Here is a 17,818-nt window from a genome sequence, read left to right as displayed (position 1 = left end):
TATTTACAAATGTTATTGCAGTGCATAAATATACGTATATTTAAAAGCCCAAGTAAATGTAAGTTTAACATATTACTTACAGTCACTGCTTGTCCAAGGTCCTGCCACTTCTTTTTCAGCTGCACACCGGTTCTCGGGGTCATGGACATTCCATTAAACTCGACTGTGACCTGGTCCCAAACTTTTGCGAGTGCAGACGGTTTAAGCTTATTTTTACCGAAGCTTCCCTTGTTCTCAAGAACTCCCCATCTACTCTCAATTCAGTCTACCAGGGGCTCAATTTCTTCCGCGAGAAATCTCTTTGCCTTACGATTTCCCTTCTCCGTCCCTGGCCCTTTCGCCTATTCGGCGCCCTTCCATTGCAGCCATCTCGTGAATGAAGCTATATTTCCTACGTGCGAATCTGCCTCTGCCACCAATGGTTTCTCAATGGCGATCCACACAATCCTCACACATGCTATTTTTTTAATACTTTCTGCAGCGCATGTGTAAATGGCTATTTATTTTTCTTGTGCACATCGCAACGCAGCGTTCCATTTTTTTTTTGTGTGCGATGTGCATGTGCGATTTTTCATCATATGCGCTGTGCAGTTTCAGCGCACATTGAAGGCTCCACCCTGCAGATTCGGATCGGGTAGCACCAGTGCCAGAAGGTGCTCATGTGGTGAGAAAACTCTGCATTTTTATTTTCAGCATTGAGGGGCTGGAAAAAGACGGCATAAAGGTAAGTAAATGCCATTTTTCTTCTTTAGGGAAACTTGGGCCTGATGTCCCCTTGTCCTAGACTCCGCTCCACCCTCCCCCCTCACCCCCCGCAGCAGAAAATGTTTCTCTACCATATCAATTCCTTTCAAAATCTTAAAACCTTAAAATCACAGTTTAACCTTCTATATTCCAGGGACTACAAGCCTAGTTTATATAATCTCAGCAGTTTGGGAGATCGAGGCCCTGATAAAAGGGCACAGAGTTCGAAAGGAGGAGCGGCAGTCAGGAACATGAGATCGAGGCCGAAGGCAAAACAAAGAAGTAAAAAGAAATCGAAGTGTAACATCACAGCCAAAAGGGTAAGTGATTGGTTGGTTGATTGGTGAGTAGTTTTTCTTCTTTCTTTTTCTTTTTCTTTTTTGTATCAGTAAGAACCTTTGGCATTATTGCCAAATTAAGTTAATTTAAGGGTTATGTCATGGCAGGACATCCCAGACCCGTGTCGTGCTCCTCCTGTGCTATGTAGGAAATCAGGGATACTTCCAGTGTCCCTGACTACTATGTGTGCAGGAAGTGTAGCCAACTGCAGCTCCTGTCAGACCACATTGCAGCACTGGAGCTGCGCATGGATTCACTCTGGAGCATCTGTGATGCTGAGCACATTTAGTGAATTGATCACACCGCAGGTAAAGGTTACAAAGGCAGATAGGGAATGGGTGACCGTCAGGCAGAGCAGGAGTAGGAAGGTAGTGCAGGAGTCCCCTGCGGTCATCTCCCTCCAAAACAGATAAACCACTTTGGATACTGTGGGGGAGATGGCTCATCAGGGGAAGACAGCAGCAGCCAAGTTCATAGCACCATGGGTGGCTCTGCTGCACAGGAGGGCAGGAAAAAGATAGGAGAGCTATTGTGGTAGGGGACTCTATTCTAAGGGGAATAGATAGACGTTTCTGCAGCCACAATTGAGACTCCAGGATGATATGTTGCCTCCCTGGTACAAGGGTCAAGGATGTCTCGGAGCGGCTGCAGGGCATTCTGGAGGGGGAGGGTGAACAGCCAGTTGTCGTGGTGCATATAGGTACCAACGATAGAGATAAAAAACAGGATGAGGTCCTACAAGCTGAATTTAGGGAGCTAGGAGTTAAATTAAAAAGTAGAACCTCAAAGGTAGTAATCTCAGGATTGCTACCAGTGCCACGTGCTAGTCAGAGTAGAAATAGCAAGATAGTTAAGATGAATACGTGGCTTGAGGAATGATGCAAGAGGGAGGGATTCAAATTCCTGGGACATTGGAACCGGTTCTGGGGGAGGTGGGACCAGTACAAACTGGACGGTCTGCACCTGGACAGGACCGGAACCGATTTCCTAGGGGGAGTGTTTTCTAATGCTGTTGCGGAGGGTTTAAACTAATATGACAGGGGGATGGGAATCTATCCAGGGAGACAGACGGAAGTAAAATGGGGCAGAAGCAAAAGGTAGAAAGGAGATAAGGAAAAGTGGAGGCCAGAGAAATCAAGGGCAATAATCAAAAAGGGCCACATTACAACATAATTCTAAAAGGACAAAGAGTGTTAAAAATACAAGCCTGAAGGCTCTGTTTCTCGATGCGAGGAGCATTCTTAATAAGGTGGATGAATTAACTGTGCAGATAGCTGTTAACGGATATGATGTAATTGGGATTACGGAGACATGGCTCCAGGGTGACCAAGGCTGGGAACTCAACATCCAGGGGTATTCAATATTCAGGAAGGATAGACAGAAAGGAAAAGGAGGTGGGGTAGCGTTACTGGTTAAAGAGGAGATTAACACAATAGTAAGGAAGGACATTAGCTTGGATGATATGGAATCTATATGGGTAGAGCTGCGGAACACCAAAGGGCAGAAAACACTCGTGGGAGTTGTGTACAGACCACAAAACAATAGTAGTGAGGTTGGGGATGGCATCAAACAGGAAATTGGGGATGCGTGCAATAAAGGCACAGCAGTTATCATGGGTGAAACACAGAGATATAGAAACATAGAAACATAGAAAATAGGTGCAGGAGTAGGCCATTCGGCCCTTCGAGTTTGCACCACCATTCAATAAGATCATGGCTGATCATTCACCTCAGTACCCTTTCCTGTTTTCCCTCCATACCCCTTGATCCCTTTAGCCGTAAGGGCCACATCTAACTCCCTCTTGAATATATCCAATGAACTGACATCAATAACTCTCTGCGGTAGAGAATTCCACAGGTTAACAACTCTCTGAGTGAAGAAGTTTCTCCTCATCTCAGTCCTAAATGGTCTACCCCTTATCCTTAGACTATGTCCCCTGGTTCTGGACTTCCCCAACATCGGGAACATTCTAGGTGAGGCCTCACCAAGGCCCTGTACAACTGCATTAAGGCCTCCCTGCTCCAATATTCAAATCCCCGAGCTATGAAGGCCAACATGCCATTTGCCTTCTTCACCGCCTGCTGTACCTGCATGCCAACTTTCAATGACTGATGTACCATGACACCCAGGTCTCGTTGCACCTCCCCTTTTCCTAATCTGCCGCCATTCAGATAATATTCTACCTTCATGTTTTTGCCACCAAAGTGGATAACCTCACATTTATCCACATTATACTGCATCTGCCATGCATTTGCCCACTCACCTAACCTGTCCAAGTCACCCTGCAACCTCTTAGCATCCTCCTCACAGCTCACACCGCCACACAGCTTAGTGTTATCTGCAAACTTGGAGATATTACACTCAATTCCTTCATCTAAATATTGATGTATATTGTAAATAGCTGTGGTTCCAGCACCCAGCCCTGTGGCACTGCACTAGTCACTGCCTGCCATTCTGAGAAGGACCCGTTTATCCCGACTCTCTACTTCCTGTCTGCCAACCAATTCTCTAGTCACGTCAATACATTACCCCCAATACCATGTGCTTTAATTTTGCACACCAATGTCTTGTGTGGGACCTAGTCAAAAGCCTTTTGAAAGTCCAAATACACCATATCCACTGGTTCTCCCTTGTCCACTCTATTAGTTACATCCTCAAAAAATTCTAGAAGATTTGTCAAGCATGATTTCCCTTTCATAAATCCATGCTGACTTGGACTGATCATATCACTGCTTTCCAAATGCGCTGCTATTTCATCTTTAATAATTGATTCCAACATTTTCCCCACTACTGATGTCAGGCTAACCGATCTTTAATCTACATATAGATTGGGCTAACCAAACTGGTAGCAATACGATGGAGGAGGATTTCCTGGGGTGTATAAGGGATTGTTTTCTTGACCAATATGTCGAGGAACCAACTAGCGAACTGGCCATCCTAGGCTGGGTGTTGTGTAATGAGAGAGGATTGATTAGCAATCTTGTCATGCGAGGCCCTTTGGGGAAGAGTGACTATAATATGGTAGAATTCTTCATTAAGAACATAAGAATTAGGAACAGGAGTAGGCCATCTAGCCCCTCGAGCCTGCTCCGTCGGAGAGTGACACAGTTAATTCTGAACTTAAAGAAAGGTAACTTCGATGGTATGAGATGTGAATTGGCTAGGATAGACTGGCGAATGATACTTAAAGGGTTGATGGTGGATAGGCAACGGCAGACATTTAAAGATCACATGGATGAACTTCAACAATTGTACATCCCTGTCTGGGTAAAATTAAAACGGGGAAGGTGGCTCAACCGTGGCTAACAAAGGAAATTAGAGATAGTGTTAAATCCAAGGAAGAGGCATATAAATTGGCCAGAAAAAGCAGCAAACCTGAGGACTGGGAAAAATTTAGAATTCAGCAGAGGAGGGCAAAGGGTTTAATTAGGAGAGGGAAAATAGAGTGAGAGTAAGCTTGCAGGGAACATAAAAACTGACTGCAAAAGCTTCTATAGATATGTAAAGAGAAAAAGATTAGTGAAGACAAACATAGGTCCCTTGCAGTCAGAATCAGGTGAATTTGTAATGGGGAACAAAGAAATGGCAGACCAATTGAACAAATACTTTGATTCTGTCTTCACGAAGGAAGAAACAAATAACCTTCCGGAAATACTAGGGGACCGAGGGTCGAGCGAGAAGGAGGAACTGAAGGAAATCTTTATTAGTCAGGAAATTGTGTTAGGAAAATTGATGGGATTGAAGGCCGATAAATCCCTAGGGCCTGATAGTCTGCATCCCAGAATACTTAAGGAAGTGGCCCTAGAAATAGTGGATGCATTAGTGGTCATTTTCCAACATTCTATAGACTCTGGATCAGTTCCTATGGATTGAAGAGTAGCTAATGTAACCCCACTTTTTAAAAAAGGAGGGAGAGAGAAAACAGGGAGTTATAGACCAGGTAGCCTGACATCGGTAGTGGGAAAATGTTGGAAACAATTATTAAAGATGTAATAGCAACGCATTTGGAAAGCACTGACAGGATCGGTCCAAGTCAGCATGGATTTATGTAAGAGAAATCATGCTTGACAAATCTTCTAGAACTTTTTGAGGATGTAACTAGTACAGTGGACAAGGGAGAACCAGTGGATATGGTTGGCAGACAGGAAGTAAAGAGTAGGAATAAACAGGTCCTTTTCAGAATGGCAGGCAGTGACTTGTGGGGTACTGCAAGGTTCAGTGCTGGGACCCCAGCTATTTACAATATACATTAATGATTTAGGTGAAGGAATTGAATGTAATATCTCCAAGTTTGCTGATAACACTAAGCTGGGTGGCAGTGTGAGCTGTGAGGAGGATGCTAAGAGGCTGCAGGGTGACTTGGACAGGTTAGGTGAGTGGGTAAATGCATGGCAGATGCAGTATAATGTAGATATATATGAGGTTATCCACTTTGGTGGCAAAAACAGGAAGGCAGAATATTATCTGAATGGTGAAAGATTAGGAAAAGGGGAGGTGCAACGAGACCTGGATGTCATGCTATATCAGTCATTAAAAGTTGGCATGCAGGTACAGCAGGCGGTGAAGAAGGCAAATGGCACGTTGGCCTTCATAGCGAGAGGATTTGAGTATAGGAGCAGTGAGGTCTTACTGCAGTTGTACAGGGTATTGGTGAGGCCACACCTTGAATATTGTGTACAGTTTTGGTCTCCTAATCTGAGGAAGGACATTCTTATTATTGAGGAAGTGCAGCAAAAGTTCACCAGACTGATTCCTGGAATGGCAGGACTGACATATGAAGAAAGACTGGATTGACTAGGCTTATATTCACTGGAATTTAGAAGAATGAGAGGGGATCTCATAGAAACATATAAAATTCTGAAGGATTGGACAGGTTAGATGCAGGAAGAATGTTCCCAATGTTGGGGAAGTCCAGAACCAGGGGTCACAGTCTAAGGATAAGGGGTAAGCCATTTAGGACCAAGATGAGGAGAAACTTCTTCACTCAGAGAATTGTGAACCTGTGGAATTGTCTACCACAGAAAGTTGTTGAGGCCAGTTCGTTAGATATATTCAAAACAGAGTTAGATGTGGCCCTTACGGCTAAAGGGATCAAGGGGTATGGAGAGAAAGCAGGGATGGGGTACTGAAGTTGCATGATCAGCCATGATCATATTGAATGGTGGTGCAGGCTCGAAGGGCCAAATGGCCTACTCCTGTACCTATTTTCTATGTTTCTATGTTTCTCAATTTAAGGATAGTATTAGATTCAAAGTCGAGTTATACAAAGTTGCCAGAAAAAGTAGCAAGCCTGAGGATTGGGAGCAGTTTAGAATTCAGCAAAAAAGGACCAAGAGATTTATTAAGAGGGGATAAATAGAGTATGATAGTAAATTTGCAAGGAACATAAAAACCGACTGTAAAAGTTTCTACAAATACGTAAAAAGAAAAAGATTAGTTAAGACATAAGTAGGACCTTTACAGACAGAAACGGGAGAATTTATAATGGGGAACAAGGAAATGACAGAACAATTAAATAAATACTTCGGTTCTGTTTTCATGGAAGAGGACACAAATAACGTCCCAGAAATGCTAGGGAACCAAGGATCTAGTGAGCAAGAGGAATAAAGGAAATGATTATTAGTAAGAAAATAGTCCTGCAGAAACTAATGGGACTGAAGGCTGATAAATCCCCAGGGCCTGATGATCTGCATCCCAGAATAATAAAAGAGGTAGCCATGGAAATAGTGGATGCATTGGTTGTCAACTTCCAAAATTCTATAGATTATGGAACAGTTCCTGCAGATTGGAGGGTGGCAAATGTAACCCCACTATTTAAAAAAGGAGGCAGAGAGAAAATAGGGAACCACAGACTGGTTAGCCTAACATCAGTAGTAAGGAAAATGCTAGAGTCTATTATAAAGGATGCGATAACGATATACTTAGATAATATCAACGGGATTAGACAAAGTCAACATGGATTTATGAAAGGAAAATCATGTTTGACAAACCTTCTGGAGTTTTTTGAGGATGTAACTGATAGAATAGATAAGGGAGAACCAGTGGATGTAGTGTATTTGGATGTTCAGAAGGCCTTTGATAAAGTCCCACATAAGAGGTTAGTGTGCAAAATTAAAGCACATAGGATCGGGGGTAATGTACTGGCATGGATTGAAAATTGGTTAACTGACAGGAAATAGAGAGTAGGAATAAACGGATCTTTTTCGGGGTGGAGGGCAGTGACTAGTGGGCTATCACAGGGATCAGTGCTTGTACCCCATATATATATATATATAAATGATTTGGATGAGGGAACCAAATGTAAGATTTCCAAGTTTGCTGACGACACAAAACTAGGTGGGATTGTGAATTGTGAGGAGGATGCAAAGATGCTGCAAGGCAATTTAGATAGGTTGAGTGAGTGGGCAAACACATGGCAGATGCAGTATAACATGAATAAATGTGAAGTTATCTACTTTGGTCTGAAAAACATAAAGACAAAGTATTATTTAAATGGTGATGGCTTGGGAAATGTCGATGTACAAAAGGACCTTGGTGTCCTTGTACACCAGTCATTGAAAGCAAACATGCAGGTGCAGCAAGCAGTTAGGAAGGCAAATGGTATGTTGGTCTTCATTGCAAGAGGATTTGGATACAGGAGCAAGGATGTCTTACTACAATTATACAGGGCCTTGGTGAGACCGCACCTGGAGTATTGCATGCAGTTTTGGTCTCCTTACCTAAGAAAGGATATACTTACCATAGAGGGAGTGCAGCAAAGGTTCACCAGACTGATTCCTGGGATGGCAGGACTGTCGTATGAGGAGAGATTGGATCGGCAAGGCCTGTATTCACTAGAGTTTAGACGAATGAGAGGGGATCTCATTGAAACGTATAACATTCTGACGGGGTTGGAAAGACTGGATATGGGGAGGATGTTTCCCCTAGCTGGGAAGTCTAGAACAAGGGGTCACAGTCTCAGGATATGGGGTAGGATATTTAGGACCGAGATGAGGAGAATATTTTTCACTCAGAGGGTGGTGAACCTGTGGAATTCTCTACCACAGAAGGCTGTGGAGGCCAAGTCACTGAATATATTTAAGAAGGATACAGATAGATTTTTAGACACAAAAGGCTTCAAGGGGTATGGGGAAAAAGCAGGAATATGGTGTTGAGATAGAGGATCAGCCATGATCATGTTGAATGGTGGTGAAGGGTCGAAGGGCTGAATGGCCTACAACTGCTCCTATTTTCTATGTTTCTATTTAACCCTTGGAGCCCTGGTAATATTCTGGTGAATTTGTGCTGCACTCCTTCATCGCCAACATAACCTTTCTACAGTGCTGTGACCAGAACTGTACACAGTCCTGCAAATCCACTGGGAAGATAGATGCACCAACGTCAGTGTTCTTGATCAGGCCAACAACCTCAGCATCGAAGCACTGACCACACTCGATCAGCTCCGTTGGGCGGGCCACATCATCTGCATGCCCGACATGAGTCTCCCAAAGCAAATGCTCTACTCAGAACTCCTACATGGCAAGCGAGCCCCAGGTGGGCAGAGGAAACATTTCAAGGACACCCTCAAAGCCTCCTTGATAAAGTGCAACATCCCCACCGGCATCTGGGAATCCCTGGCCCAAGACCGCCCAAAGTGGAGGAAGAGCATCCGGAAGGGCGCTGAGCACCTCGAGAGTATGCAGAGAGTATGCAGAAACCAAGCGCAGACAGCGGAAGGAGCGTGCGGCAAATCAGATTCCCCACCCACCCTTTCCTTCAACGACTGTCTGTCCCACCTGTGACAGAGATTATAATTCCCATGTTGGACTGCCTATGATGATGACGATGACAACACAGTACTCCAGATATGGTCTAACCTGTGCTTTGTATAGCTGTAGCAAAACTTCCTCCCCTTTATATTCTAGCCCTCTAAATACAAAGGATAACATTCCATTAGCCTTTTTGATTATTATTTATGTTGTGTATCTATAAAGCATGCACTCCCATGTTCCACCACCAGGGAGCTCATCCCCTGAAGTCCCAAGGGGTCCCAGCATCCCTTGGGAGCACTGTATATAAGCCAGCCCCTAAGGCTTGTTCCTCACTCTGGAGTGTCTTATTAAAGACTGAGGTCACTGTTACTTTAACCTCCCTGTGTTAGGAACACAATCATTTATACCTGCCCAATACATTTTAGCGATCTGTGTACATGGACTCTTAAATCTCTTTGGACTTCTACTGTATCTAGCTTATCACCATTTAAAAAATACTAGGATCTTTTTTTTTTGATCCAACATGAATGATCTCACACACTATAACTGAGTTAAAATCCATCTGCCACAGTTTTGCCCACTCACTTAATCTATCAATGTCTCTTTGTAATGTTATGCTCGTTTCTACACTACTTACTATGCCACTAAACTTTATGTCATTGGCAGACTTGAATATATGACTCTCTATTTTGTTATCGGTCATTAATAAAAATAGTGAATAGTTGAGGACCTTGTGGGACACCACTCCTCACTTCCTTCCAATTTGATTACATACCCATTATTCTTACTCTCTGTCTGCTACTGCCTAACCAATTTCCTAACCAGGTCAATAATTTGCCTTCAATTCCATGAGCTTTAATATTAACTAACAGTATCTTATGCAAAACCTTAATGAATGCCTGCTGGAGGTCCATATAAACCACATCCATAGACATTCGCCTGTCTACTACTTTCGTTACACCCTCAAAAAATTCAATTAGGTTTGTTAGAATCATAGAAATGTTCAGCACGAAAGGAGGCCATTTCGGCCCATCGTGTCCATGTAGGTCTATAATTTTCTGGTATCTTTCTCTCACGTTTCTTAAATAATGAAGTTACATTAGGATGAAGGATTCGCCACACAGAAAAGTTTGAAAACTATTGCTTCAAAGTATCTGGAATAAATTGTTTTATTCACAGCAGATTAAACCATATCAAAGGTCCACAAAAAAAGATCTTCTTTAAAGTAAACCCGTATGCTCCAAAAGTAAGAAATTTTGCTTCCAGCAGGGAGTCTTACTCAACATGACCCTCTACTGAAGTCTTGAATGAGAATATTGTTCACTCTCTCCCAATGACGAATGCCGCTCCCTTTTTAATGCATAACTGGGTGGAACTTCATGACATCACCACAAGGAAACTGGTTGCACAAAATAAGTAATTCCCAGGCTGCTACTGACGAGCAATTTTAAAACAAAGAAAATGAATAATACCAAGGTTTGTGACACTTAATATTACATGCCGGTATATATTACTATACTGTTCCTTACCTTAGTGAATACATTAGAATTCCTTGCGCTTAGCTTAACGCTGGTTTGCTTAACTTATATTTGCTTTAAGACAGACGTCTGCATACATCAGCCTCTCAATCAGCATTGTCTGTTTTTAGACATGCCATTGATTGCAGAGTGGTGCATGTGTTTGAAGCAAAAGTCTATGCCAAAAATTAAATTTTTGTCGTGTACTGAAGTCGTGGCCTCATTTTGGAAGCCTTAATTTCACGGTAGAATTTATTTTAAGACAACTAATGTTCTCTGTAGAACAAGATACGTCAGTTCAATATATTGCATGTGGCACTTCTAATCTGTGCTCTTATGAGAAAATTGTTCAATTATAATTGTTATTACACAGATTTGAGTAATAATTTCATATGGACGATATCCGTAAAAAAGCATTGTTATACTGACACGCTTTGTGATCTAAAATTATTAGTTATTAAGGATAGTTATTTAAGTTATTCCATATTGTATTATTAGAACTTGAAGTTTTGATATACTTTGTAATATAAAACGCTTATCCTCTGATATAATACACGTACGATAAAGTATTAGCAGTAATCTGATCGCCTTTATGCGTATTAGAAAACGCATTGTTACCAATCTGTAACATGAATAGAGGATACTCTGGCGATTAAAGTCAAAATTAGTCAATCTAAAAGACTTCGTTTATTCAAATTCAATTTGCTCAATAATTGCATTGGACATAAACCACAACATAATGAAAGACATTACGAACTTAGAGCACGAATGCAGAAATACAAGTAGAACTGATAGTTTTTATTCTCATGTTTCGAACACATTCAATGGATGATAAAATATGTAAAACTACAACCCATGAGTATACTATTTGTTGAGAAAATATAATCGCCGTTCAGCATACTCGTGGTCTTGGTCATGATCCAAGAATTGGCTTCGGTTAATCGAATTTTCCCAAACAGGCCAACTCTAATTCGGCTTTTGACAAAAGAGTCAACCTCAAAACACTTAACCTATTTTATCGTTTCAGATGCTGATGGGTCTGATGTGTATTTTCAGTTTTGATTTCAGATTTTCATCGTTAGCATTTTATTTTGTTTTTGGCTTTAATATCACCATACCGACATTATTCACCGTCTTGGAAAAATAAACTGTTCTGGATTGGTGCAACATTCTTGCCACAGGAACGTCCGCTGCCAAACAAAATGTGTCTTTGGACAGACATTTCTTTCATTGCCAATGTAAACTTTGGCCACTGAGCAGAACAAAAATATCCTTCGGAGCAGTCGTTAAATTGCATTTGAGCACAGTGTTAATCACTAAAATGACTAGAGCATGTGCACATTAACATACTGGTTGGAGGTTAAAGTTTAACAAAGTAAACAGCAGCATACACTTTATTTACTACAGACTGAGGCATAACACGTATTTTAGTCATCATCATAGGCAGTCCCTCGGAGTCGAGGATGACTTGCTTCCACTCTTAAAGAAAGTGAGTTCTCAGGTGACTGAGGAGTCCAATGCGGGATCTACAGTCTCTAGTTTTATTAATTTAATTTTAGTAAATGTTGGGAGGATATCCACCCGGTTGTGTGGCTCGGACTGCTGTGGCGCTGTATCTCTACACCTTGCACACCAGGTGAATTGGGTTCAAGCTCTGCGCAGGGTGGGTGCCCAGGGTTGTCACCCCTTCCCCTCCCCCCCTCACCCAGCCAGCCAGTGGGTGAGTGCGGACCGGCTGCTGGCATCAGGTGGCTGTGCGGGAGGCTGACGTCAATGAGCTGCTGCCGCTGCCGCCGTTGCGGGGAGGCGGCCGGTGAGAGCTGAGAGCGGCCGGGGGTGGGGATGTGGTGCAGGCGGCGGCGGTAGCGGTGGGCGGCTCCCGGCAATTAATCTCCGAGTGAAGGTGAGAGTCGGTTCCGCGCCCTCGGCCCGGCCTCCACTCCCCATCGCGGTTGGCGGTGTCGGTTCGCCGGGCCGCTCGCAGTCACCGGGGGCGGGAAGCAGCTGACTGCCGCAGGTTCGGCCTAGCGCAGCTGTGGGCCGCCGGTGCCAGGTTAAAGGCTGAGGCGGTTCCACCGGGCCCGGATTAGCCGTCACCTGCAGTGAGTGCAGAGCTCGGCCTGTCTAAACCGCCGCCTTTTGTCGAGTGATGTTTATAATTATCTATTTTATTGTCTCGGGCCATTTATTGTTCTGTTCGTGCATCTGATTATTTTAACATTTCACCAAGGATCGTCGTGAAGAAAAGGCGAGAACCCCAGATTGCACGTTGTGTTGTGGTTTGTCAGGAGGGTTTGGAGTTTTCTTTTGTATATTTGAAACGGGCAGATCTCAGATTTTTAAAAGATGTAATTTATTGAATGATTTTTTTTTAACAGCAATCCCGCGAGAATTACATTTGCTGGAGGATCTTATTAATTCGCAAATTTCCTTTTTAATATTGTTTTAAACCATAATTAGTAAATTGTATAGGGGATATTCATCCAGTGAGAGATTTCCCAATTTTTGTTTACAGCTTAATTTTCAAACTCGCTCTCTTTTTTATTTAAAAAAAATCTAAATCAACCTGAAAAAATAAAAGTTTGTTTTACAAATATAAAATGAAATTCATGCATCACATTTTCTGTGGAGCTTTGAATAATTTAGTGGTGAGCTGTAATTTTCCATTTGCTATTGCTGGATTTATTTTAGTTGCATGTAGCAAATAACTGAAAAGGAAAAATCTGGGTGGGAACTGGAGAGAGTGACCTACTTCAGTGCCATGAATACTCCATGTGCTGTGTATAGTCAGTGGAATAGTTAAAAGCACAAGTGTCCCAGCACTCAGTGTTCACCACCACAACTACTTGTAAAAGCTACTGCAAATTGCCCCCCCCCCCCCCCCCCCACTACCATTGAAAATATATACAATGGAATGGTGGATATGTGAGCGTAATTTCAAGAAAGTAATTCATCTCAAAGTCCTACAGACTAAATCCACTGAACCCCTGGAAGAGAATGCTGTGCATGTAATTATTCCCAGATATCAAAAATTATACATCTGGTTTCAATTGGTAATATAGTTTTGAAAAACAAAAACAAGGGTTTCCTTTAGTCAGTTTGTAAAGACTTTTATAATGAATACTAATATTTTGACCATGTTTAGCACTGCTTTATTGTGAAAAGTGTAAATAATAGAAAATCTTGAATACGAACTGTAATTAGTTCCTATTGCTCATTATTTCTGCATTTCACAGGGACAATAGTTTCCTCTCTCTCCCTTTGCCTCAATAGTTATTTTAAAACATGACTTTAAGAAAAAAAATATGGCAAATTACTAATGTAATCTGTTGTATTTTACTTTGCTTAGAATGTTGAATTGTGGAAATTAGGTGCGAAGACACCAAGAATGAGTGTGACATCTTGGTTCCTGGTGAGCAGCTGTGGCTCTCGCCACCGACTCCCAAAAGAGATGATTTTTGTTGGGCGAGAAGACTGCGAACTAATGCTTCAGGTAAATCATTTTAATCATCAGGTGGCTTATTGAAAACAAGAAATCTGGAGATAGAGCACAAATAAACACATTGTAAAAGCACGCAATTTTCTCATTTAGAAATAACTAATACTTTATTTCTGTTTTCTACTATTATCCCATTTAAGTATTTTCCTGTGCCACTCACTTGCAAGAGCAGAGGCTGGGTGTACGTACCTCTTTGCAGCATTGGTAAAGTCTTTACCAATGTTGCAAAGAGGTACATCCGTGTGCTTAGCCTGACTACCCTCTTTTGCTTCCCCCTCTTTTATCACTTTGAGGAAAGACTTGGCCGCCTTTTAGTGTTTAGACAAACTGTTGCACATAAGGAAAGATTACAGTTGACAATAATTAAAATAATTTTTTAAACTTTATAATGTCAGGTGAGAATATATGGTTGTCAATGAATATGCAAATAGTTTTCACACTGCAGCCATCAGTACAACCAGAATGCTAAAAAGGAATGGCCATAATACCATGTCAGTACTTTTTGGACAGGAGCTGTGATTCAGTTGATTTCAAATCATCTTAAAAGAATATTGTACCTTTAACTCCTCATGCTTGTTTTTACTGACAGAAATGTCAAATACCAACAAGGGGCCAATGCTAAGTTATCTTTACATACCAGGCTGAGGTCTGTGCTTTACCAAATGTAAAATTGTCTGAGCTTGTTGTGTTGGATTAATGGAACATGACTCTCTGCACTCCCTCCCATACATTATGGTGAATTAGATTAAAAGTAGCATAATAATTGAGTGATCAAATTGCAGGATATGGGTGCTATGAGTGGGATATTTCTGCTTGCTTTCGTATCATCTGTTGGCATCAAGAAATCCCATGCCAGGTAAACATGGGATTACCAGGAAGGTAAAACTTTCTGAACCTCTTAAAATCCTTGTGTGGAGCATAATGTGCTTTATATGACCAAAATCAATTTCTCTCAATTAAAACAATGAATCTCTTGCTAATAGCAAGTCAGAGTAAGCACTGTTTTGTAAGAACTCTATACCATGTAAAATAGAATATCGGTATGTGTCCCTTTAAGGCTATATGATGTAATTGCTCTGAATTCTTGTAACACATTGGAGGATTTGTGTAACCAATATGCTCTTGGAGAGTGGCAACTGAAACAACATTTTTTGTTTTGCATCTGTAAGAAAAAGCACCAAATGGAAAGAGTAGAACGTGCCAATTGTAAGAATTATTTTTGAACATTTTGTTATAACTCTCATCTCTATGGTCTGCTGTAGCTCTTGAGAAGCACCTGATGTGTCTGTTCCACTTCAGGTGTAGCACATGCATGTTTTTTGTCTTACTTTTTATAACAAAAAGTATATAAAAAGAGCCAGTAAGCCACTTGTTTCCAAAGTACAGAGAAACGTCCCACCAACAGAGAATACCTTCCAATTGACTTTAGGAATCACCTTTGTTTTAAAAAAGCTAAAATTGACCCAAGGATCCGACTTTGAACAATGAGATTCTAATAGATCCCCAAGGTACAGCAGCTACCCCTTGTGACCTTAGATATATAAAGTACACACAATTGCACTACACCAGAATAATGCATTGTATGTTATTTTATATTGCTCATATCCATATTAAACAGCATATCCTCTGGTTTAGCATGACCACACCACGAGGTGTTTACAAGTTTTATATGATGGTGCACATATTCATTGTGAAGCAAACAAGTGGGAAATAACGTTTGTATACTCTTTTTGGACCTTTTACCACATGATGGCAAAGAATAAAAGGACGTGCAACTTTCACCAGTAGTGTGCAACCAGGGCTGAAATGAAGTCTGTGCTAAGAATGTGGATTGCTCTACTTAGTTACATGTCAGCCTCAGAAGAGCAGCCTCCTCAGCACCATTTTATTTCCCACATCAACCATCCTTGTGATCTCTGAGTGAGACTGTTGTTTTATGCGTTGAGTCACTCCTTTTAGGAACTGGATTGAGACTGCCCAAACTTGTTTTATGTCAGACTTTTGCAGGCATTAAAGAGAGGCATTAAATTTTAATCCCATTAGTTTGGGCTGAATTTAATTTGAGTCCCAGAAGTAAAAGTACATTGTGTCACCCTGATGTGCATAAGGTCGTAAGTTGATTGACTACTACATTTAAATGGCAAATTAAAAATACATTCAAAATACTAATTGATAATATAAACTTTCAAGTGTAGCTTATGCTTGAATAGAAGACATCACGGTCCTCGACTGCACCTCACGCTTTAATTTGCTGTAGGTCCTTTATTTCCGTGAAAAATACAAACTAGAATGTTTATACGATGTGTATTGAAAGCTTATAAGTACAATTACTTTGGTACGCTCGAAAATTAATTTTGTTGCAACACCTGGAAGCTTATTGTAGATTGGATGAGTTTTTTGGTCATGAAGGAAGTGAATTAAAATAACGTATACAATTAAATTATCAAGGTTACAGAAGCAACCTGAGGTAATGATTGCATAATTTGGTATCAATAAATTAATGTTCAATATAGTTGAATCCTAGTTATAATACTTTGGAAATGAGAAAATTGTTCTAGCAATTCTGGCTCACCTGGGCCAAATTTAAATTAAATTCAGTTTAATCAGACATTTTGCTATAACATTCAGCAGTTATTTCAGTCTTACAATTATGCTTTTATGTATATGTAAGGTTTAATTTCTAGTGTGAACTTTGATGAGCAATGCCATCAACGTTTGATATCTGGGTGGTGTAGCAGACGTCTGTTCTATTGGGAGGTCACCGAGAGAACAGCCCAAATTCCTAACACCTTTACATTGGAAAAATAGCAAGAGTTGCAATTATGTTTGTATCTTCAGAAGTAGTTAACCTACCACTGCCAAGTAGTCTGAAATTCTCAATGAAGCAGAAATTACCTATAACTACCTAGTCAAGTCTGCTATCCAGATTGCAGAGTTCAGAGAAGTCCCGCGGAAGCCATCTCGTAGTGCTTGGGTTTGACATCGCAAGAAGTATAATTCCAGTATGGCGTTGAGCCAAGTTTGAAAACTTTTCCGGTGGTTGGTTGGCTTTCCGATCTCTGGGGTACTTTATAAACTTAAGCACAGCTTATTTAATTTTCTAAGCAACAGGAATTCAAAACTACACACTCAGAAAACAGGGGTTTCTATCTCAACACATTTAAAGTGTAGCGGGTGAAAGCTGAGCTCTGTAGGGGTAGAGGTTTCTCCTGGCTGCAATGTCGGAATTGCAGCCAGACAGGATATGGCGCTCCTGCTGCAAATTGAGACTTTAGCTATCGATGGATATAACCACAACCTATTGTAGCTATCAATTGGTCTAACTAGAGCCTAAGTTTCACCCCATTCTGGCGATAAAACACCACCTAATCCTGTATTTTTTTTGTACGAATAGTAGTATGTGGGCAGTTTCTCCTGGACAATGTTCTGGTTTATAATTTTGTTGTGTTTTTTTACATTCGAGTATTGTCTACAGGAAATGCTTTTGCATTTTATCTTCCTTTCTCCTCCCTTCTTCTCTCTCAATTTCTGATGATCACATTTTAATAGCCTCGCACTTGTACTTGTATGTAGTCATCTGTGTGTATGACATCACCAAAAAAACAATTGATGGTCTCGCTGATCATGAACCCTTTAAAAAAATAACTTTAATTATTACCATTAATACATTTTTGTCTTTGTCTCTCGAGTTGAATATTTTTTTAACTTAAACAGTAAACTCTGATGATATCATGGGACCTCTGGGAGGAGATGCAAGGGAGATGAATGAACATCTGACACAATGCATCATGTTTTAGTTGTATATATTCAAGTTTTTCCCACCATCTGGGAAGCAACTTCTCCAAGCCAGTTCTGCAGGTCTCAAAAGCACTCCTTGTTTAAACAAAAATATTTAAAATATCAACAGAGAGAAATTGAATCCTAATTTTTAACTGGGCTCTAAGGTCACTGTATACTTGAAAGCATAT

At 41.1% G+C, this 17,818-nt stretch overlaps 1 protein-coding gene across 8 annotated transcripts in view; it reads left to right on the top strand.

The window, feature by feature from the left end:
* The first annotated feature begins 898 nt into the window (after positions 1-898).
* LOC139263345 (centrosomal protein of 170 kDa protein B-like) overlaps positions 899-17,818 on the top strand; it is a 113,179-nt gene continuing 96,259 nt past the window's right edge. For 5 of the 8 annotated variants that reach the window (XM_070879264.1, XM_070879260.1, XM_070879263.1 and 2 more), the window contains exons 1-2: positions 899-1,064; positions 13,701-13,844. In XM_070879264.1, coding sequence (XP_070735365.1) covers positions 996-1,064; positions 13,701-13,844 — 213 coding nt within the window. In that variant the 5' untranslated portion in view covers positions 899-995. Of the gene's footprint in view, positions 1,065-10,294; positions 10,311-11,966; positions 11,988-12,079; positions 12,255-13,700; positions 13,845-17,818 lie in introns of those variants that run through there. The other 3 variants (XM_070879259.1, XM_070879262.1, XM_070879261.1) reach the window with 3 other exon arrangements.

Source organism: Pristiophorus japonicus, chromosome 4 (assembly GCF_044704955.1).
Source record: "Pristiophorus japonicus isolate sPriJap1 chromosome 4, sPriJap1.hap1, whole genome shotgun sequence".
Taxonomy (NCBI): domain Eukaryota; kingdom Metazoa; phylum Chordata; class Chondrichthyes; family Pristiophoridae; genus Pristiophorus; species Pristiophorus japonicus.
This window is presented reverse-complemented; position numbering and strand designations above follow the sequence as displayed.